This window comes from Vidua chalybeata, chromosome 13 (assembly GCF_026979565.1).
Source record: "Vidua chalybeata isolate OUT-0048 chromosome 13, bVidCha1 merged haplotype, whole genome shotgun sequence".
NCBI lineage: Eukaryota > Metazoa > Chordata > Aves > Passeriformes > Viduidae > Vidua > Vidua chalybeata.
In genome coordinates, this window is record NC_071542.1 from 20406475 (window position 1) to 20428533 (window position 22059).

General features: G+C 59.9%; 1 protein-coding gene across 2 annotated transcripts in view; it reads left to right on the forward strand.

Moving 5' to 3' along the window:
- Positions 1 to 1555: 1555 nt before the first annotated feature.
- Positions 1556 to 22059, forward strand: part of FRMD5 (FERM domain containing 5) — a 65174-nt gene continuing 44670 nt past the window's right edge. For both annotated transcript variants that reach the window (XM_053955172.1, XM_053955174.1), the window contains exon 1: positions 1556 to 1662. In XM_053955172.1, coding sequence (XP_053811147.1) covers positions 1561 to 1662 — 102 coding nt within the window. In that variant the 5' untranslated portion in view covers positions 1556 to 1560. The remainder of the gene's footprint in view (positions 1663 to 22059) is intronic.

The window sequence follows — 22059 nt, forward strand, 5'->3', positions numbered from 1 at the left end:
AGGGAGCCCAGCCCCACACACGGGAGGGTCAGGGATGGAAGAGCCTGGAGAGCCACTGGCCTGAGGGCAGCTGTCCTTCCTGTAGGAGCTGGACAGACATGCAGGGAGCCACTGGCCTGAGGGCAGGAGTGATCTGGAAGGGCCGCTGGGAACGGTGAGGAGTACGGCTCTGTAAAGCAACTTTCTGGCCAGGAAGGCAGGGAATGGGCAAAGCTGGAGCAGAGGGAGTGTGGGGAGAGGCTGGACAGCTGTGGTCCATGGAGGCTGGTGCTCCCGGGGGCAGGGTGGGAGCTCCACTGCAGCCTGGGAATGCAGCGGGGGACAAAGGTGAGGCTCCAGGCAAAGGGGAGCCGAGCCAGGAAGGTGCAGAGGGAACAGGGCCTGTGGTGCAGAGATGGACTGGGGACAGCTCAATGGCTCCTCACTGTGCCCTGCTTGACTGGGGTATTTGTGGGTGTGTGTGGAGCCAGGGTGGCGTGGGGAGCACTGCTGAACCTCTCGGTGGGGCCGTGGGGGATGGCTCTGGGGAGTGTGACACCCAGGCAGGGGAATGGCCGGGCCTGCAGGATTCCCATCCTCCCTGGGTGATGCTGATGCTGCCACCAGGTATTTCACTGCCCCAGAGCAGCACCAGCTGCTTTCCCATCAGCACTGATGGCTCTTGGAGTCCATTTTGTCCAAAAGCCAGGGATTTAAAGCTTTCCTTCCATGATAAATGAACACCAAGGGACAAGCTCACATCCTGGGGGCCACGTTGGCACTTTGGCTGACTCTGCTGGAAGGACCACGGCAGCTGCCAACCCTCCATGGGGATCCCAGCCGAATAATGGGTTGGGCTCTGACGAGAGCTGGGCACAGGTTGGTCCTTTGGCAGGGACCGCGGGCCAGCTGGGTCACGCCCAGTCGCCCGCTGTCCTTGGGGACGCAGAGTCCCTGGGGCAGCCCCCGCCCCTCTGATCGGGGCTCTGGGTTGCGGGTGCCCCCTGCCACATGTCCGACCCCGCGCGGCATCACCGGCAATGCTCGGTGCCGCCGCGCTGCCCGAACCGGGGGCACCCCGCTCTGCCCTGACCCGCTGCCCCCGCTGCGGGGGAGCCCCTCGGTGGGCGCCAGGCTGCGGGCAGCGGGCGGAGGGTGCGGACACCTGCGGCGGAGCGCCGGCTGCCCGGTGCCCGCGGTGCCGCCCCCCGCTCCCCGCCGTTCCCCTCCCGCGCGGGGCTCCCGGCGGAGGCGGCGGGGCCGTGCCGCCCGTGCCGCATTGGTTTGCGGCGGAGCCCGTCACCGCCGCCGCGCCGAGATTGGCCCCCGCAGCCGGCGCCGGGCGACCCCCGGGCCCGGCCTCCTCCCCGCCCGCCGAGCGCCGCGGCCCGGGCAGGGCACGGGCACCGCGCTCCGCTCCGCTCCGCTCCGCGCCGCCCGCAGCGGGGGCAGGGCCGGGCCGAGCCGGGCGGGGGCGCGCCCACAGCACCGCCCCGCACCGCCCCGCGCCGCCCCGCACCGCCCCGCAGCGGGATGTGAGCCCAGGCTCCGGCAGCGCCCGCCGCCCCGCGCCCCGGGAAGATGCTGAGCAGGTGGATGAGTGGCAGCAGCAGGAACCTGGACCGCGAGTACAACTGCACCGTGCGGCTGCTGGACGACAGCGAGTACACCTGCACCATCCAGGTCAGCCTCCGCGGCACCGGCACCGGGGCCGCGCTGCCCCCGCAGCCGCCGCGCTGCCGCCCGGCCCCGGCAGACAAAAGGAGCGGAGCGGCGGGGGCGGCCCGGTGCTGCCCCGCGCCGCCAACAAAGGCGGCCCCCCCGCTCCCGCCGCCCGCCTCCCCCCGGCTCTCGGGCGGTCACCGGAGCCGTGGCTGCCGGCGGCGGGGAGAGCCCCGGGGCTGAGCCCCGCCGCCCGCGACCCCCCCGGCCGCGGAGGGGTGCGGGGATGGCGCGGAGAGCCGCCCGCCTGCCCCCGGCGCGGCGATGCCCGCAGCCCCAGGAGCGCAGCCGGAGCCGGAGCGGGGCAGGGGCAGCCCGGCACGGCCGTTCCGGGGCCGGGAGAGCCGTGGCCGTGCCCCGCGGAGCCGCTCGGGGCGAGCCCTCCGCCGCCGGGCGCGGGGGCTGCGCGCAGCGCGGGGAGGACGTGGGTGCGAAGTGGAGTACGGGGGATGCAGCGGGGCAGGGCGGCACAGAGACCCGCGGGGCAGGGGTGCGCGGGGGTGCTGCTGGCAGGGACAGACCCTCCCGGCCCCGCCGCGGCCGCGTGCCCGCTCTGCCTCCCCCGTTAGCGCCCGGCTGGCCGTGATGAGCGCTCGGGTTTTGTAATCGTCCGGAGCGGCGGGCACGGGCGCGCATCCGCCGCCCCCTGCGCCCCCGTGCCGGGAGGGACCGGGTCCAGGACCGGGACCGGGACCGGGACCCATGGTCGGGGCCGTCGCCCCTCAGCCGGTGTCCCTGTGCTGCCAGGGCTGCGAGGGACATCGCTCGGCGCGCAGATGTCGTGGGATGTGTCGTATTGCTGAAAACTAGGGAAACGCACTCCCGGGCTCCGCTGGAGCGAGTCCGGTACCGGGACCGTGTGACCGGGGGCCGAGAGAAGCATCCCTGGCTCCGGCTGCTGCTGCGCCTCATTCCTGCCGTCAGCATCATCCTTGCAAGGGAGCTCACGAAAACCTGTGCGGAGCCGCACGCGCGGGGATTGCTGCTGGAGGCGGCTGGCCCCAGCCCAGCCCGTGGGCGATGGAAAATTCGGGGCAGAGTTTTGAGTAAAGGTGACTCAACACGTCAATAGCAACAGCTCTCCCCGCCCAGCCCCGGGGCCCCCCAATTCTCCCCGGCCTGTGATGCCAAGGAAGGGTGAACATCCTTTCATTCCCAGGCACGAACCTGCTTCTGGTGATAATGCCAAAGGACGGTTACCAAGGGTGCCGCAGGCTATGGGAGGCACCGTCATTTTGGCTTAAACAGCCTAAAATCGATAAATCGGGTGATTTGTGCAAATACCACTGAAGAATGGTGGTAGTGCTGCCGGTCCCCGCTCACCTCCCCCACCGGGGTTGTAAAGTGTGACCCAGTAAACGGCTCGAACAGCAGCCCAGTTTATTTTGCATAAGCCAAACTAATTCGTCTCTCAGAGGCTGTTTTTAATACTAATTAAACGGGAAACTGTAGTTTGGGAGAGAAAGTGTGGGCAGAGCAGTTCAGAAAAATCTGGATTTTCTGCCCTTAAGACAATTTGACAAGGTGTCGTCATTTTGCATGTCAGTTTTTTTTAAAGAGAAAATGTTACTCGGTCCCATATTCCGGTTGATATTTTATGTGCAGCATAGTAAACAGGGATTCCTGGTATTTAGCATGCGCGACCTGAGGGATGGAGAATTTGCTCCTGCTACCCTGACAAGCAAGGTTACCCCACTTAAATGTTTGCTCTCGCTGGCTTTCATGCTGCCTTATAAGCCAAGTATTTATAGTCCATGCGAAATTAGGGAGAACATAGCAGGAATGTGTAATGTCTCGCAAGTGAGGAAACCGTCACCGCGCAGGCTGCGAGCGCTGAATGAGTTTTGAAGGTCATTCCCTCACGAGCTCAGAGATTTCACATCTTGCCGAGATCCACGGTGTCTCCTCAGCCAGGCTGGTTCTGCGCCTGTTGGATGTAATTGATGTCTTTCTATTTTTGCTGGAATCCGGAGAAGCTGGCCGGAGCAGCCGCGGCTCTCACGCGCAGAGCTGGGCTCCGGGCGCTGGGATCCGTCTGGCAGCGGGGCCGGGGCTGCAACTTTGTGCCTGTGCTTGCTTCTGCTGCTGTGCCCGTGTGTCCTCCCTGGCAGCAGGGATGAGGACGGGCTCCGTGCCCTCCCTGGAGCGTGGCCTGTCTGACGGGTCATCTGCCTTCACTGCTGGGGAGGAGGAAGCAGCACTGGAGGCAGAGCTGGTTTTTAGGAAGGTTTATTTACATTTCAGATAATGGCATCGGTTAAATCTGTCGTGAAATTAACCTCTGGCTGTGCTTGATGAAGGTGTGTGAATAGGGGTTTGCTGCTGCCAGATAATACCTGAGCATTCTGCTTCTAAATAAAGCCTTTTTTATTTGATTTTCCAAGGTTTGCTTTGTTCATATTCCCATGTAGAACGAGCAGTTCATTGTCTGAGCTGGGATGAATCCTTCCTCTTTTTTTTCCCCCCTAATTTTCACTCCTGAACAGCCCATCCAAGCAGGCAGGGGAGCCTGGAGAACTCATCCCCAGAGGCTGTTGGGGGGACAGAGGTGCCATGGGCACAGAGAGGGGGGTGCAGTGAGTCAGGGCAGTGGGGTTGGCACCTCCATGAACCTCTGGTCGTGTGTTTTTTTGTGAATTCCAGTATTTGCTGCTTTGGGAAGATGTTGTCCCCAGCATCTGCCTGGGTCAGTCTGTGTCTGCCAGCGAGCAGGGCTGGGCCCTCAGCCCTGCCAGCACTCGGGGACCTGCAGCAGCTGCCTGAACAGGAAGATGTTGGGCTCTTGGCTGGGAAAAGCTGATGTTTAACAGTGCCACAGGCCACGGAGGCACCTCTCAGGCAATAAAGGTGGTGGTTTGTGCGTGGGGTCCATCAGGTGTGAGAAGGCAGCAGCAGCATCCCTGCCCCATCCCTTGGCACGGGCTGGCTGCCACCTGTGGGCGTGGGGACCCTGGTCACAGGTGTCACCACCCTGAGACGTGTCCCCGGGGAGAGAGGGGGCTCACGGAGAGGGGCAGCCGTTCCTGAAGGCGTTTTGCTCGTCTCCGTGGTGAGGGGCTGCTCTAGCTGTGTGTTTCACTGGAGTTTCACCCCTCGTGCTGGCCTGGCTCCTCGCAGCGCCCTCGGGATGAAAGGAGCTCTGAAACACCCAGCAATGCTGTGGTTTGCTGTCAGTGAGTTGCTTGTCTGAGGAAATGTTTTAAATTCTTCACTGTGGTGTCAGTGGTGGCATAAAAGGCTCCAAATAATTAATGATTTGCCGTTGCTCGATGCATCAAGCATTTTCCTGAAAAGACAGTGGTGTGTTGTTTCAAACCCCAGTAGAACGACGGGAACATGGAGATGTGAGAAAATAAATATATGGTTTCTTAGATGCAGAATGTAAGAACTTCCTTGCCTAAGATTGGGAAGAAATGAAAGCGAGCTCCTGGCTGCACTCTGGGACAAACCCCCTGCTTCCCACTTGGAGCACGAAGTTCTTTAGGAGCCCTGACAGGATCATTAATATCAGGCAGCAGCACAAAGGGGAGCTGGGGGTTTGTGGCAGTGAAGGTTATTTGTTCATTATCTTTTTATCTTCTGAGAGTTTCCAATTGCTTTTCCCGGGAAGTAGGTTAGGAGACCGCTGCTTCCGCAGGGGCGGCTCCGCCCGGAGCCCCGAGCACGGGGACGCGCTGGGGGGACAGGGCCACTCCCGGCAGCGCCACAAGCCAGGGGCTCTGTGCCCAGCTCTGGTGTCTGTCTGTCTGTCTGTCTGTCTGTCTGTCCCGGAGCCCTCCCTTCCCTCCACAGCTGGAGCCCGAGTGCGGGGACAGGCACCGGGGCCAAAGCCATTGTCAGAAATGCGGCGTGTGGCTGGATGGGGGTCCCGGGCTGGGGGTCCCGGGCTGGGGGTCCCGGGTTGGGGGTCCCGGGCTGAGGGCCAGCACCGTTCGGGCGCTCCGAGCATCCCCCGGTGTCCTGGCCCTGCAGAGTCCCCGAGCAGCCCCGGCGCGGAGCCCCAGGCTGGGGCAGCGGGTGCGGGGTGCTCCGGCCTGCGGGTCCCAGGGAGGCTGAAAGCGTCACCGCGGCTTTGCTGTTGGCTCTTCAAAGCCGTGTTTTTATTCATAGCCTTGGAAATGTGTTTGCAGCAGAAACCCGTCGCTGTGGCTCAGCTGCGTCTCTGTGAGTTGTGCTGGCGGGGCAGCTCCTTCGCCCCTGGCTCCAGCATTTGCATACACTTGGTTTTGTAGGCTCGGGAGGGAACTGCCTGAAATGCACGATGAGCTTGAAGGGAAAACAGCAGTCAAAGCAGAGCATTTCATCTCCTTTTCCTCTTAAATTTATGTCCAAACGATACAGAAGGCAGCTGAGGAAAACATCCACTAGATGTCCACTGAAAATGGGGGACAATATTCACTCACAATTCAGGGGGAGCAAAACCCCAAGTCGTTTTGCAAACCTGTGGAAAATATTTCTACTGCTGTTCTTCCTCCACCAGCTGAAATGTCTGTTTTCTGTTCACTTTTCATACCTGTTTTACAACGTTACCTGCTGTGAACCCGCCGGCTATTCCCCTCTCAGGAGCCAATTTCCTGACAGAACTACTTTGCTTATCACTTTGCTGTGGAAGATGCTGAAGGCAAATATAGACACAGAGTCAGATAGAGATGTAGGCATCCGCACGCTCGTGCACTCACACAGAGATGCCACTGCAGAGGGATGTGTACCACAGCACCAGGAAAAAGGAGTTTGCTCCTTCTGTCGTGTCTGAATTAGGTAATGTGCAGCAGGAGGCTTTTTTTTGAGGCATCTGGGGAATGCTGAAAGTGCCGTGAGCAGCCCACTTATTTTTAATTTTTGAGTCAGCCTCCGGGAGCCCAGCGGGGTCGTGGACGTGGGGGTGACGTGGGTGGCCACGTGCTGGCAGTGCCAGGACTCACACGATGCCTTGGACTGCCCCGTACAGGCCCAGAGGCACTGACAGCTCCTGAGATCCCTCTCTGACCTGGCACATCTGTTTGGTCACTGAAAGCTGGCAGCTGGCTCCTCCTGGAAGCCGTGTGTGGGGTGGACAAGGACTGTGTGGGGTGGACAAGGACTGTGTGGGGAGCGAGACCCTCCCGGAGATGCCATCAGTGGTGGTGGGCAGGAGATGCCCTCGGTCTGTGGAAACTCCTCCCCAGCTCCTGCAGGGGTGGGGTCCTCTGCAGGGTGTGTGGCATCACAGAATCCTGGAGTGCTGTGGGTTGGGAGGGACCTCCAAGCCCACCCAGTGCCACCCCTGCCATGGCAGGGACACTGCCACTGTCCCGGGCTGCTCCAAACCTGGCACTGCCAGGGATCCAGGGGCAGCCCCAGCTGCTCTGGGCACCCCGTGCCAGGCTTTTGCCACTTGGCTCTAGGGCTGGCTCCTTGATGGGCCCTTCGTGTTCGAGGATGGCTTGTGCTTATTTTTGTCTCGTGCCACTGAGAAGGCCGGCAAGAAGCCAAACAAGGGTTTGCTGTGGGGGAAGTGCTGGGGTTTATTTGCCATCCGTTTTGAGGAGAGCAGACAATCCCACCTTAGCCTGGGGTTGGGCTGGGGACTGTGACAGAGCCCTGAATGCTGCCACTGCCATCAGCCACTTGTTTGTGGGCAGAAAAGCCAATTATTGTTTGGTTACAGCAAGCTCTGGGGTTGTTTCTGCAAATAAAAAGGTTTCAGGTCAAATTATTTTCTTTGAAATGTTTCCAGGGTAAATTATTCCAGCAGTAGGGGAGCACTGATGATCTGGAATTGCTGTGAGGCCGATGTGTCTGCAGTGAGTGTCTGCAGGGACTGTGGCTCTTGCACAGCACAGGAGATGGCAGCAGGTTCTGCTGGACATTGTGGCTGCCTTGGGCCACAGTTTGTCATGCCAGGGCTGGGGGATGGCTGGAAGGAATCACTGAATCATAGAATCATTAAATGGTTTGGGTTAGAAGGGACCTGAAAGTTCATTTTGTTCCAAGCCCTTGCCACAGGCTGGGACACCTCCCACTTGACCAGGTGGCTCCAAGGCTGGGGCTAAAAGCCCTCCTCTGGCAGGATTAGCAGTTACTGACTTTTGGTGGTTCCTTCCAGCCCGTTGGAAGCTTCAGGGCTGAGGAAAATATATCCCATCCTGATCTGTGGGTTCTCCCCTTGAATTGCCGTCAGCGTTGCACCCACTGCGGCATTTGGTTACTCTCTAAAACCTGATTTACGTGGCACCTTTGTCACCACAAGAGACATTTCCCTTGTGCTCCAGAGAGCCAGCAGAGCTGTGCCAGCTGCTGCCCAGGCCCAGGAGAAAGGCAAAGCCACCGTGCTTGGTCAGCACGGGGCGGAATGCACACCTGGGGCGTTGCTGGAGCTGTCACCGGAGCACGGCAGCACCTGCAGCAGGGCAGGCTCCGTGCCCGGCGCGGGAGCAGCCGCTCGAGCAGGAGCAGCAGGGCCCTGCAGGAGCCCTGCGCCTGCCACAGCTTTTCTGCTCACTGAGGAAGAGGAGCGTGAAGGGCAGCGGGGTGGGAGCACGCCAGCTCCGTGTGGGGAGGCCTTCTCTGGGACTCAGGGACTCGAAATCCCTTTTGTCATTGTGCTGGGCTGAGCAGGCTGGAGTGGCAGAGGGAAGGTCCCCACACGTCGCCGAGCCCCGCCAGCCTGTGCAACGCCGGCACTCCTGGAAAACAGAAATAAAAAATGGAAAATGAGATGAAACCTTATCAGATGTGTCGCCCAGCGGCGTGCGTGCCCGCGGGGTTTGTGTCAGGATGCCAGAGGGTGCTGGGGCAGCAGCCAGGTGAGCAGCGCTGGCAGGAGATGTGCCAGCTCTTCTGCCCACATCCTGGAGATCAGCTCCTTCCTCTTCAGAAAAGAAATCATTTGGAAGTGTGCTTCCTTCCAGAGTGCAGGGATAGGTGAGATATTGGGAATTGGGAATTGTTCCCTGGGAGGGTGTGAGGCCCTGGCACAGGGTGCCCAGAGCAGCTGGGGCTGCCCCTGGATCCCTGGCAGTGCCCAAGGCCAGGCTGGGCAGGGCTGGGAGCACCTGGGACAGTGGCAGGTGTCCCTGCCCATGGCAGGGGTGGCACTGAGTGACATTAAGGATCCTTCCCACCCAAACCATTCTGGGATTTGATAATTCTATTTGCAGCCAATGTCTGGTCCCAAGAGTCTGATGTTTTCCCAGGCAGGGCTGGGGCAGGTGTGGGAATGGGCTTCAGGTGCTGCTGGAGAAAAGCTCTTTTTTTTCTAAGCGAAACCAGGACTTCTGTAACTGTGGAGGAATGATCCAATGGGATCCTGGTGATCAGCTGGGCATTTTGTCCCTCCTGCATTGTCCTTTTAAAGCTGCAGGCCCTGCTCTGCCCTTAATTACACTTGGGCATTAATTACCCTCCAAGCCCATCACCTTCACTGGTGCCGTTGTCTGTGTCCGCAGAAGCGATTTGGCAACTGAAATTTAATGAGGAACCTGGTTAATTGTGCACACACAGAGTACAAGATGCCATTGTGCTTCCTCCAGCTTGTTATCTGGGAGGGACTCGGGGGTGAAATCCAGGAAAATCTGATTTTCCTCAGCGAAGCCAGCGGCTGTCGCGGCCGATCCCCATCAGAGCTGCGCTGCCACGGTGGCAGGGCCGGGTTTATGTAACCCCAGGGTGGGGCAGGGCTGTGCTTCAAACCACAGATCAACTCTGTGTGTCCATTGCTGCATGATCCCAGTCCTCCTTATGGAAACCAGGGAGGGTTTGTGCTCCCAGGCTGCCCAGTCTCTGGTCCTGGCCAGGAAAGTTGCTGTAAATGGAAACAGCTCCTGTGCAGACGAGGGAACAGACTGCAAACCTTCCGGTTCTTTGTCATCTGCTTTGTGTTGGGAAGATGGAAAGGTTGGGAGGTTCCTCCTGGAGAGGTGCAGGCATTGCTGGCTCCACCCTGATGATTTTTTCAGGATGATTTTGCCATCCTTTCTTTGCCTGGTTGGGCCGGGAGCCTCCCTCCGTTCCCGCAATCCCACCGCAGCCCAGCCAAGGCTGAGTCCCGCTTTCCTGCCCTGCGAGTGCCAGGTCTCTGCCCTGGGCAGCTCACTGGAAACCCAAGGCTCACAGGTATTTCAGTCTTTCCTACCTGGCAATAAAGAACACGAGCCCTGGGCTCCTGAGCAGGGACAAACCCTCGGGCTGGCTCAGGAGGGGGACACGGGTGGGCCTGGCAGGTGCTGGTGTCTCACCAGACAATCCAGGTGGTTTTTCTCCAGCATAATTAACAGCAGCTTCCACAGCCAGCGAGGCCTCAGCTCGTTAATGTGTGATGTCAGGATCTGATCAATGCCGCAGCCCAAAATAGAATATTTTGGCTGCACGATGTCTGTTGCCAAAGACTTTAATGATAGTGGCATATCTGTCACATTGATGAGGGGCTTGTGTTTTTCAGAGGGTTTATAGTGACTGTTTTGTGTTGGCTCTTACCCTGGAACACAGGCTGGGATCCCAAAGGAAATATCCATCCACCTGCCTATAGGGGATTTTTCTTTAATAAAAAAAATGACAAAAATTGAGTCAGCCATTCTGGAGCTGGAAAGAGGCTTTAAGAATATATGGATCAGGTAGCAATTGCAGCTATCCCTTATACACTTAACTCGTGGAATGGGCAGTGTTTTGGGACTGGGGGAAAAAAGCTGGAATCCAATAGACTTCTTTTTCAAAAATAATAAATTTGCTGAGCAGGTACTTTTCATGAATCGATCTAGTTCTCATTAGCCTTGCACTGTACAGTTTGCTGACTAATATTTCTGGCTTGCAAGTAAAAATGGCTTTCCAAAGGAAATGTGGAATGAGAACAGAGTGTTTTTGGGACCTGAAAACCTGGAGCTCCTGGGGCCATTGGAAAAGAAGAGATGTGGGGGCAGCAGGAGCACAGGAGCAGAGGAGAGGGCTGGGGTTGCAGTGGCAGTGGAGCAGGAGCAGGCAGGGGAGGTGTGATGGGTGCTGGGAGCATTCCCGCTGTGCCAGCCCGTCCTCCTCCACCTGCACAGGGACACTGGTGGCCCCCGTGGCACCGTGGAACTGAGCCTTGGCTCCAGCCCTCTCCCTGGTTCTGTCCTTCCTCCTGCCCCTGGTGCTCTCTTGGACCAAGTCCCTGCTGAAGTCTCGGTGATCCTGGGCTCTTTCTCAATATTCAGGTTCTTCTCCTAAACCCGAATGGACTTTTCTCCCTCTGGCCCTTGTCACTGCTGTCCCTCCTTTCTCGCCCAGCATTTATTGCCTGTGTGATCTCAGGCTGGCCTTGTTCCCGTGTGCAGGTTGATACAAACCCCCAGACCAGCAGGGAATGATTCCCCAGACCAGCAGGGAATGATTCCCCAGGCCAGCAGGGAATGATTCCCCAGACCAGCAGGGAATGATTCCCCAGACCAGCAGGGAATGATTCCCCAGCCTGTCACCACTCCTGGGGAGCGGCTCCTTGAGCACACCACGTGGCTTTGTTCTGCCTGTGATTTCTGCTTTGGTGACATGGAGATTTCTTCATGTGGGGGCTTGGATGAAGCCGGGGGTGCTTGGGGCCATCGAGGGAGCTCGGCAGGGCTGTGCCCTGTCACACCCCAGCTCCCCATCTGGGCAGGAGCAAGGTGAATGAATGAATGAATCCAAGGGAGCGAGCTGGGAGTAAATGCAGTGACAGGGGCTCCTCCCTGGGACGGGGGTGTGACTGCTCCCGTGCCAGCTGTGCCACCCAGGGCAGCGTCCCCTGGCACTGAACAAAGCCACGGCGGTCAGGCCGGGGCTGTGCTCAGAGCCAGCGAGAGCAGAGCGCTCCCCTTTCCACGGGCTCTGTAACGAGCACGGGGATGCTCCGGGATGTCTCCGAGAGCAGCGGGCAGCGGTGGCTCCCAATGGGGGCGGTTTGGAGCTTTGTGGGAGGTGTGGAACTCCCGGCTCCGCTGGGCCGGGCTCTTCCCGAGAGCAGACGAGCTTTTGGGACACAGCTAATGTCCGTGCAGGAGCTGAGGGCTGCTGCTCCTCCTGCTGCTCCTGCTGCTCCTGCCCCGGGGCAAACGCGCCGGGGAGCAGCAGGGAGCGCTGCGGGAGCTTCCCCCGCTTTTAACTGCTCCTCTTACACCTGACTGTCCATTCCTCCGTGCGTGTCTTCCTCAGCCCCGGGAGAAAAGTGCCACCTCCAGCGGGCACAGCCCGGGTGGCAGTGGCTCGAGTGCCACCTCCAGACACAGCCCGGGTGGCAGTGGCTCGAGTGCCACCTCCAGACACAGCCCGGGTGGCAGTGGCTCGGTGGCCGTGGTGCCTGTGGGACACACGGGAGGGTCAGGAGGGGGGCTCAGCTGGGCTGGGGTTTCACACCCCGCGCAGTCCCCGTGAGACGAGGATTAATTAAACCCGCTCAGGGAGGCTCCAGCCCGGGCTGCCGCGCAGGACGGCCACCCTCGGTCAGCCCGGGGGAGTGGCTGGCCCCGCACACACGGCCCGGCCCGGCTCTTCTGCTTTGCTCCGCGGATGGAGAGAGAGAGGAGAAGCCAAGGTGGAGCACAGCTGGAAGGGCTGGGGACTGCCGTGGGAACACGCTGGTGGCAGGCAGGGGACACTGCCACCGCCCAGGAGGTGCCCTGGTCCCCACTGCTGCCCCGGGACGTGTGGCAGTGTCCTGGGCGCAGCCTGTGCTGAGTGCCAGGGTGGCAGAGCTCCCACAGGAGCTGTGCCAGTCCCACTCCTGCCCTGCTCCCGGGGTCCAGGCAGAGGAATTACGGCGCTGCACTCTTCCAGGTGAGCAGCCTGGCAGGACAGGAGCCTTGCACGGAGCAGGCATGGCAGGGCTGAGTGCTTCTTTCAGGTGTGCTTGGGAAAAAAGCCCTCTGATAAACTGCGGAGGCCCCAGCACAGCACTTCTGTAAGTGCTGCAATTATCCCGGTCTTTATCTGGACAGTCAGTGAGCCACAGGGATTGGCATCCTGGCCAAGGGAAGGGCTGAGGGGCACTGGAGCTTGCACAGCGTTAGAACAGACTCACTCAGCCCCTTCAAATATTTATGGCCTTGCAATCCATACACATTTCGAGCGTGTTTGACATCCTCCTGCTCTGCTCCTGCTTGTGGAGAGACTCTGGGAGCATCTGCCCGGCCGTGGGGGTGGCTGCAGGGGGCAGGTTTATGCTGGGGTTTGGGAAGGACCCATGGAGTCTGTTCCTGGAGAGCTCCTTGGTGCGAGGAGGGGCTTTGCACAGCACCCCTGGCCCGTGCAGCCCAGGGCTGGGATGCAGGATCCCTGCGGGTGCTGCTGGGCTCGGAGGGCTCGGCCCTGGGGGACAGCTGGAATTGTGGCAGGATGCCCAGAGGCAGTGCTGGACCTGGGGCCAGGTCGGCAGGGGTGTCCCACCCGCTCGGAAGGGACAGGAACTGGTTTTTTAGCGACAGGAAAGTCATTTGTAACAAGCCAGTTGCCTTCCTGCCGGAGGGACAGCTCTTGTCAATCTGCCACGTTTTACTCTGACGGGATAAAAATAGAGCCCGATTTCCAGGCAGCAGCCGCACATCCTGTGGGCCTAATGAGCTCTTAAGGTAATTACCTGTGGTGGGAAGGAGCTGGAGAGGGCGTGCTCGGCTGACAAAGGGAGCATTCCTCAGAAATGGCTCTGTGCTCCCGGGGAAGGGCAGCAGGGCCTGAGGGAGACCCGGGAAACCAGAGAGGGGTTTGGGACAAGGGACGGAGGGACGGGACACGGGGAATGGATCCCACTGCCAGAGGGCAGGGATGGGTGGGGTATTGGGCAGGAATCCTTCCCGTGAGGGTGGGCAGGCCCTTTGCCCTGTGCCAGGGCCTCGCTGTGCTGACAGGGGAGATTTTATTGTAAAATAACGTTTTAATCCATTCAATTTCTTCAAAGCCTCATTTTAAAGCGCTGGGGGTTACCTTAGCAGGAATTGGCTGAGGAAGTGCCACACGCCACCCTCTGCCAAGCTGTGCCCTACCAGAGGCTGTCTGGGAAGCCACCCCTGCCCTGGGCATCCTCTCCCTGCCCCTCCTGGGTGCCCATCCTCTGCCCATCCTCTCCTGGGTGCTGGGGGGTCGCCGGGGCAGGCTGGACCCACCTTTTCCCCACGGGGGCTTTGCCCTCTGCGGGTCGATAAATAATCTCTGGGAGCACCGCGCTGCCTCCAGCTCCCTAAATCAATTTACCCTGCTGCAGAATATCCAGTGCTCATGTGAAATAGGTAAATTGCATCTCCTGCTGTTCCACCTTCCTAACGAGTTCTTAAGATACCATCTTAAGAATATAAACCAGGAGAGCGCTTTTGTCCCACTCAATTTGTCCCACTCAATTTGCCTGTGTGCAGCAGAGGGGCTGAACTCCTGAGCTGAGCCATTCCCCTCTAATTCCCGAGGCTTCTCCCTGTACAGCCTGTGCTGTGTCCCCCCAGTTACAGCCAGGTGTGTGCACCTGCAGCCAGGTGTGTCCCCCCAGTTACAGCCAGGTGTGTGCCCCTGCAGCCAGGTGTGTCCCCCAGTTACAGCCAGGTGTGTGCACCTGCAGGGAGGTGTGTTCCCCCAGTTACAGCCAGGTGTGTGCCCCTGCAGGGAGGTGTGTCCCCCAGTTACAGCCAGGTGTGTGCACCTGCAGGGAGGTGTGTCCCCCCAGTTACAGCCAGGTGTGTGCCCCTGCAGCCAGGTGTGTCCCCCAGTTACAGCCAGGTGTGTGCCCCTGCAGCCAGGTGTGTCCCCCCACTTACAGCCAGGTGTGTGCACCTGCAGCCAGGTGTGTCCCCCCAGTTACAGCCAGGTGTGTGCCCCTGCAGCCAGGTGTGTCCCCCCAGTTACAGCCAGGTGTGTGCACCTCCAGCCAGGTGTGTGCCCCTGCAGCCAGGTGTGCCCCTGCAGCTCCCTGGCTGTGCTGAGCTGGGCTGGGCCTCTCCAACCCCAGGTTCCTGGGCTGGGCTCACAGCAGGGCACAGCCCAGGCCCAGCTCTGCGGGCAGCATTCCCTCACCTGCCCCTGTTTGCCACACCTGGCTCCAGCCCTGAGTGCCCCAGGAACCCTCCCAGATCTGCCCAGCACAGCTGTGCCTGCCAGCTGCCACTGGCATCAGGAACTGGCACCACAGGAGATGTCACCTGTCCCGGGTGGCACTGCACAGAACTGGCACCACAGGAGATGTCACCTGTCCCGGGTGGCACTGCACACGCTGCTCTTTTGGGATTTGCTCTCCTGGAATGTCAGCACTGGGAGGATCCTGCAGAACCTTCCCTGATCAGGAATTCTGTCTGGGGTGAGCAGTGACAGCCCCGGTGCAGCCGGGGCTCCTGGGGCAGCACTGCCGGGGAGGACGGAGCCCCCAGGGAGGGGGGAACGGCTCTGCACCCGCAGCTCCCAGCACAGAGCCTCAGCTCTGCCATCCCTGTGGAGCAGCCAGACCCTGGCCCTGCCCTCAGCACGGACAGACAGACACACCGAGGGGCAGAGACATGGAATGGGAGCAGTGGGATGGACAGACAGACACACCGAGGGGCAGAGACGTGGAATGGGAGCAGTGGGATGGACAGACAGACACCCCGAGGGGCAGGGCCATGGAATGGGAGCACTGGGATGGACAGACAGACACCCCGAGGGGCAGAGACGTGGAATGGGAGCAGTGGGATGGACAGACAGACACACCGAGGGGCAGGGCCGTGGAATGGGAGCACAAGGACTTGGAGCTGCTGGAGTGAGTCTGGAGGAGGCCACGGAGCTGCTCCGGGGCTGGAGCCAGGCTGGGAGAGCTGGGGGTGCTCACCTGGAGAGGAGAAGGCTCCAGGGAGAGCTCAGAGCCCCTGGCAGGGCCTGAAGGGGAACTTGGGGCTATTTAAGCCCTGATCCTGCAGAGCTGCAGTGGGTAGGAAGAGCATCCATGCTGCAGTGCATCTCCTCCAGGGCAGCACACAGAGCACCCGGGGCTGCAGCTTTTCCTGCTTTGTCAGCAGCAGTGTCTCCTTGTGCAGAGCTGCAGCTCCCAGCAGTTTTCGGGGAGGACCAAAGGCTCTTTTCCAAGCACTGCCACTGGGATGGCCCCATGGTGTGTGAGCAGATCAGTCACCCCTCTCTGAGGTCAGGGATGAGGAACCTCCTCACCTCTATTTCTCTGTCCCATCTGTGTATGCATACAAATCACACTGGTCTGAGCCCCTTCGTGCTTCTCATAGGACAAATAACACACCAGAGAGAGAAAATGTGATCAGAGAGTTTATTTGGGGTTAAAATAATCAGAGAATCGTGGAATGGCTGGAGTTGGGAGGGTCCTTGAAGCTCACCCCGTCCCACCCCTGCCATGGCAGGGACACCTTCCACCATCCCAGGCTGCTCCAGCCTGGCCTGGGACACTGCCAGGGATGGAACTGGGCAGCCACAAACCTGTGCAACAAATCCGTGTGCACACACACCAGTGCCAGTTGCAGTGATTTCCCTGCGCCCACAGGTGTCCCAGAGGTTTAATTCCATTTGTGTTCCCGCAGCTCTCCCGGAGCATCCCTTTCCTTTAGCAGGGCTGCACTAATCCCTCGTGAAACCCGCTCGGATGTGAGCAACTGGAACAGACAGGCAGAACCTCCCTACACGAAACTGGAGACACGGATTCCTGTGCACACACGGGCTGTGATCCCTGTTACACCCAGGGCGATCCCAGATGTGATCCCTGTTACACCCAGGGTGATCCCAGACATGATCCCTGTTACACCCAGGGCGATCCCAGACCTGATCCCTGTTACACCCAGGGTGATCCCAGACATGATCCCTGTTACACCCAGGGTGATCCCAGACCTGATCCCTGTTACACACCCAGGGTGTGATCCCAGACCTGATCCCTGTTACACCCAGGGTGATCCCAGACCTGATCCCTGTTACACCCAGGGTGATCCCAGACCTGATCCCTGTTACACCCAGGGTGATCCCAGACCTGATCCCTGTTACACACAGGGCGTGTGTGAGGCGTTTTTCTGTGCAAATGGATGGTGGATCTGTGGCCCTTGCCCACACAGGCTTTCCAGGGAATGTGGACAGCAACACATGGACTCTTTCAAACGAGGCAGGAATTAATCAGACAGAGGTGATTCAGTGCAGTCACTGCACAGAGAGGTGAGGTAAAACATAAACATTAAAAATTCAGTTTAAGTGGAGCGCCCTGGTGGCATTTGCAGCCAATCCCACATCCCCTGCTAAGGAGAACCAGGAGGATGCTGCAGAATGGGGTCTACAGCAGGACAGGGAATTCCTCTGGCCACAGCCTGACTGGGCTGGGGACGGTTTGCTTCCAGCACAGGAGTAACCAGGAGGTGTTTTAAAATGTAGACAGAAAAGTCCCAGAGGGCCTCAGAGATTTAACTGTGTTTGAGGAGGATTCAGGTGCACAAACAGCACTTGGCATTTGCTCCACGGTCTTACTCCTTGTTGAGATTGGATGGTGGTTACAGAACCCTGGAATTGCAGAATCCTCGAATGGTTTGGGTTGGAAGGGACCTTAAATCCCATCCAGTGCCACCCCTGCCTTGGGCAGGGACACCTTCCACTGCCCAGGCTGCTCCAAGCCCCATCCAGCCTGGCCTGGGGCACTGCCAGGGATCCAGGGGCAGCCCCAGCTGCTCTGGGCTCCTGTGCCAGGGCCTGCCCACCCTGGCAGGGAAGGATCCATGTCCTGACACAGGGAGAGGCCAATGTCCTGGAAGGTTAAAACCCGAGGTGCTCTGGGCCGTGTGAGGTTTTGGAGCTGTGCAGGGTTGGGAGCAGGGAGTGATTTCAGGAGGGGGACAAGGCAGGGGGCTTTGTGGGGAGCAGGGGCTGGAGGGGAGCTCAGGAGGGGCAGGAAGGCTGGCAGGGAGAGCGGCTGGAGCCGCTGGCACAGGAGCCAGGGCTGCAGTGCCAGGCTGAGCGTGGCACCAGCCCCAGCCCTGCCCTCGGTCCCGGGCCCTCTCCGTGGGCGTCTGGCGAGCGGCTTCCGAGGAATCGCCGCCACACCTGTGGTGCCACCTGCCCGCCCTGCCCACGCCACGGGACACGGAGGTGGGCAACAAGGGACAATGCACGGTGGCCAAATGGTGCCGTTCGTCCCCAGGAGCCCCAGTGCCCCCACCCACCCCTCTCCGGGCTGCCCTGGCCTCCGGGAAGGCTCGGGGGGCTCTGGCTCTGGTGCTCCATCCTCCAGCCTGCTGGGATCCCGCGGCGCTGGCCCAAGGGCAGTGCTCAGGCAGCTGCTGCTGACCTCTGCTCTCCTCCCTGGCGCTGCCGTCGGTCACCCGCGATCTCAATGCTTAACGAGACGCTTCAGTAATTAACGCACGCTGCCGCGGGGCCGTGTGCCTCGGGGACGTGGCAGCGCTGGCACGGTGGCTCGGGGATGCAGAGGTTATTCTGCTCCAGGAGGGTCCCCCGGAGGGGGGCACAGCCCCGTGGGCACAGTCCTGGGCAGAGCTCGCCTGTGGGAGCCACGGCTGCTCCTCCGACGGGAGTGCCACTCCTGTGCCAGGCCCCCGTGCCACGGAGCCCCTCGGAGGGGCTGTGCCAGGACCTTCCTTCCTGCTGCAGGAGTGAGGGTCCTGGCCCTGCCAGCCCGTTTCCTGGCCAGTTTCTCCCCATATAAGCCAGACCCCTTGGCACGCTGGGGCCGGGGTTTGTTGTGGGAGCTGTCACCACAGCTGGGCTGGCAGCTGATCCCAAAACCAGGACAAAACCAGGACAAAAACAGCGACCGCCGTCCAGAAAGCTGCAGATGGCCCGGAGCGGGGAACGCTGGAGAGAGGAGCTGCTCCCTGCTGGCGTCCAGCTGCAGAGAGCTCCCGGCTCAGCAGCGCAGCCCCGAGCCCAGCGCGGGCCGGGCACGGCGGCATCCCCGGCACGGCGGCACCGCCGGCGGGCACAGAACGGCACTCGGGGCACAACGGGAACGGGGAACACCGCAGAACTCACGGAAGAGAAGCAAAAGGGGCTCTGCAAACCGGGGCAGCAAAGGGAAATAATGTGGGGAAGGGAAACTGAGGGTCTGGGTTTGCTTCTGGAATGGGGAGGGGGAGAAGGAAAGGGCTGGGAGTGCAGGGACCCATTCCTGGGGATGGGAGTGAGTGTGTGGAGAAGGAGAAGGAGGAAGCATTCCCTGGGTTTGCATCCTGGACCCCTTCCCAGTGCCCCTGGGATGTGAGCAGACTCTGGCTCAGCCTGCCAAGCAGCAGTGCCAGCCTCCAGACCAGGCCAGGCTGCTGCGATCCCAAAGCAGATCAGGAAGCCTCTTCAGCTGCTTTATTTTCCTGGGATTAGTAATCACGATCTTTATTATGAAATACTAACACTTAAAAAAAAAAAAAAAAAAAATTTCCCAAGGCTGGGCTCCTCCATTGCCAATTCCATCAGTGCCAGTGCTCCCGGCTGGCAGCTCCTGCAGAGCCGTTATCTCCCGGAGAAATCGTTACACAATCCTCATTCCCATGCTGCAAACGGCTTCTTGTGGAACCCGGACTTCAAAGCAGACCCAGAAACAACCAAGTTTCTGTTCAGAATCCAAGACATTCGGGGAGGATCAGGATTTAGGCTTTGCAAAGTGTTCCAGAGAGCAGGTGGGGCTCGATCCTGAGGATGGAGAGCAGCTCCTGTGTTTGTGAGGGGAGAGAAATGGGAAAATCCTTTCCTGACCCAGGAGGTGCAGGGGATTAACTGGGAGTGAATGTGAATCACATGGAACAAGTGAACAAACAGTGTCCATTCTGCTGCCTGGACAGTGGGAAGGAACTGGTCTGGCAGGGTGGGAGGCCAGAGTGGGATTCTGGAGTGGGATTCTGGAGTGGGATTCTGGAGTGGGATTCTGGAGTGGGCACTGGAGTGGGATTCTGGAGTGGGATTCTGGAGTGGGATTTTGGAGTGGGATTCTGGAGTGGGATTCTGGAGTGGGCACTGGAGTGGGATTCTGGAGTGGGCACTGGAGTGGGCACTGGAGTGGGATTCTGGAGTGGGATTCTGGAGTGGGATTCTGGAGTGGGATTCTGGAGTGGGCACTGGAGTGGGATTCTGGAGTGGGCACTGGAGTGGGCACTGGAGTGGGATTCTGGAGTGGGATTCTGGAGTGGGCACTGGAGTGGGATTCTGGAGTGGGCACTGGAGTGGGCACTGGAGTGGGATTCTGGAGTGGGATTCTGGAGTGGGATTCTGGAGTGGGATTCTGGAGTGGGCACTGGAGTGGGTACTGGAGCAGGATGCTGGAGCAGGATGCCGGAGTGGGAAGAGTGCTCCCTGCGTGTCTCTGCCGCCTGCATTCCTCCCTCCAGCTGCCCAGAGGGTTCTCCCAGGGCCAGAGACTCCCGTGGCTCTGATCTGCGGGAGGCTGCGGGGTGCGGCCGTGCCGGTGCCAGTGCCAGTGCCAGTGCCAGGGGGAGGCTCTGCCAGGCTGCCCCAGAGCTGCCCCAGAGCTGTGGCACAGGAGGTGTCTCTGCGCTCGGGGCTCTGGGGATGGAGCAGTGCTCACCCTGCATCATCCTGCTTTAAGGAACTGCTTCCAGTCCATGGACAGACTAATTTGGCTCCGTCTCCCGGGGAATGGGGCCGTGGCTCGTGACCCCGCTGGCTCCTCAGCTGCTGGGAAGCCGCCGTGGCTCGGCCGAGGTAACCGCGTTATCCCTGCGGTGCCCATTAGCCCTGATGGGAAGGAATGGCTCTGTAGCTTCCCATTACAGCTAATGGGCATCAGCAGGGCTGCCTGGCCAGCACAGGGAAGCTGTGCCCGGCACACAGAAGCCATGCCCAGCACACAGAATCCATGCCCAGCACACAGAAGCTGTGCCCAGCACAGGGAAGCCATGCCCAGCACACAGAAGCCATGCCCAGCACACAGAAGCCATGCCCAGCACACAGAAGCTGTGCCCAGCACAGGGAAGCTGTGCTTGGCACACAGAAGCTGTGCCCAGCACACAGAAGCTGTGCCCAGCACACGGAAGCTGTGCTTGGCACACAGAAGCTGTGCCCAGCACACAGAAGCTGTGCCCAGCACACAGAAGCTGTGCCCGGCACACAGAAGCTGTGCCCAGCACAGGGAAGCTGTGCTTGGCACACAGAAGCCATGCCCAGCACACAGAAGCTGTGCCCAGCACAGGGAAGCTGTGCCCAGCACAGGGAAGCTGTGCTTGGCACACAGAAGCTGTGCCCAGCACACAGAAGCTGTGCCCAGCACAGGGAAGCTGTGCTTGGCACACAGAAGCCATGCCCAGCACACAGAAGCTGTGCCCAGCACAGGGAAGCTGTGCTTGGCACACAGAAGCTGTGCCCAGCACACAGAAGCTGTGCCCAGCACAGGGAAGCTGTGCTTGGCACACAGAAGCTGTGCCCAGCACACAGAAGCTGTGCCCAGCACAGGGAAGCTGTGCTTGGCACACAGAAGCTGTGCCCGGCACACAGAAGCTGTGCCCAGCACAGGGAAGCTGTGCTTGGCACACAGAAGCTGTGCCCAGCACACAGAAGCTGTGCCCAGCACAGGGAAGCTGTGCTTGGCACACAGAAGCCATGCCCAGCACACAGAAGCTGTGCCCAGCACAGGGAAGCTGTGCTTGGCACACAGAAGCTGTGCTTGGCACACAGAAGCTGTGCCCAGCACACAGAAGCTGTGCCCGGCACACAGAAGCTGTGCTTGGCACACAGAAGCCGTGCCGTGCCATGCCGTGCTGTGCCATGGGGAGCAGGAGCAGGGACAGCCCTGCAGGGACCTGCCACCCGTGGGCCAGGGTTGATGCCCACTGAGGGGACATGAAGAAGGGCCACAGCTTCCCTGGGATGCAGGTCCCAGAGCTCCTGGGGAGCGGGGCTGCACCAGACGCTGCAGAAATGGGTCGGAGCCATCAGATCCCCCCACAATGAGGTCCGGGCTAAGGCACAGCCATTCTAGAATTTTCAAAGCAGCTTTTAATTTTGGGGCATCCATGAAAAAGAGCCAAGCCCACAGATCCTGCCAGGCCTGTAATCTTCACAGCAGCATCAGCACCTCTGCTGCTGGATTAACCTTTGTTTCCTGGTTTTCCCTGAGCAGCCAGCTCCATTCCCGGCAGCAGGCAGAGATGCAGTGCAAGCACAAAATACAACTACCTGGTCTCTTTTCCTCCAAAATTCAGCGTTTTTGACAAAGCGGGAGCCCAATAAAGGTCAACCTTGACTGGTTTTAGCAAAACCTCTTCCTTCAGATTTGGATAAGGCTGAGAATTTTGGAATTGCACAGTGGATCCAACATAAGTATTAACAACTTGATGTGTGCTCCCGGGAAGAGGGTGGGCTCAGGTGGGATATTGGGAAGAAATTGTTCCTTGTGAGGGGGCTAAGGCCCTGGCACAGGGTGCCCAGAGCAGCTGGGGCTGCCCCTGGATCCCTGGAAGTGTC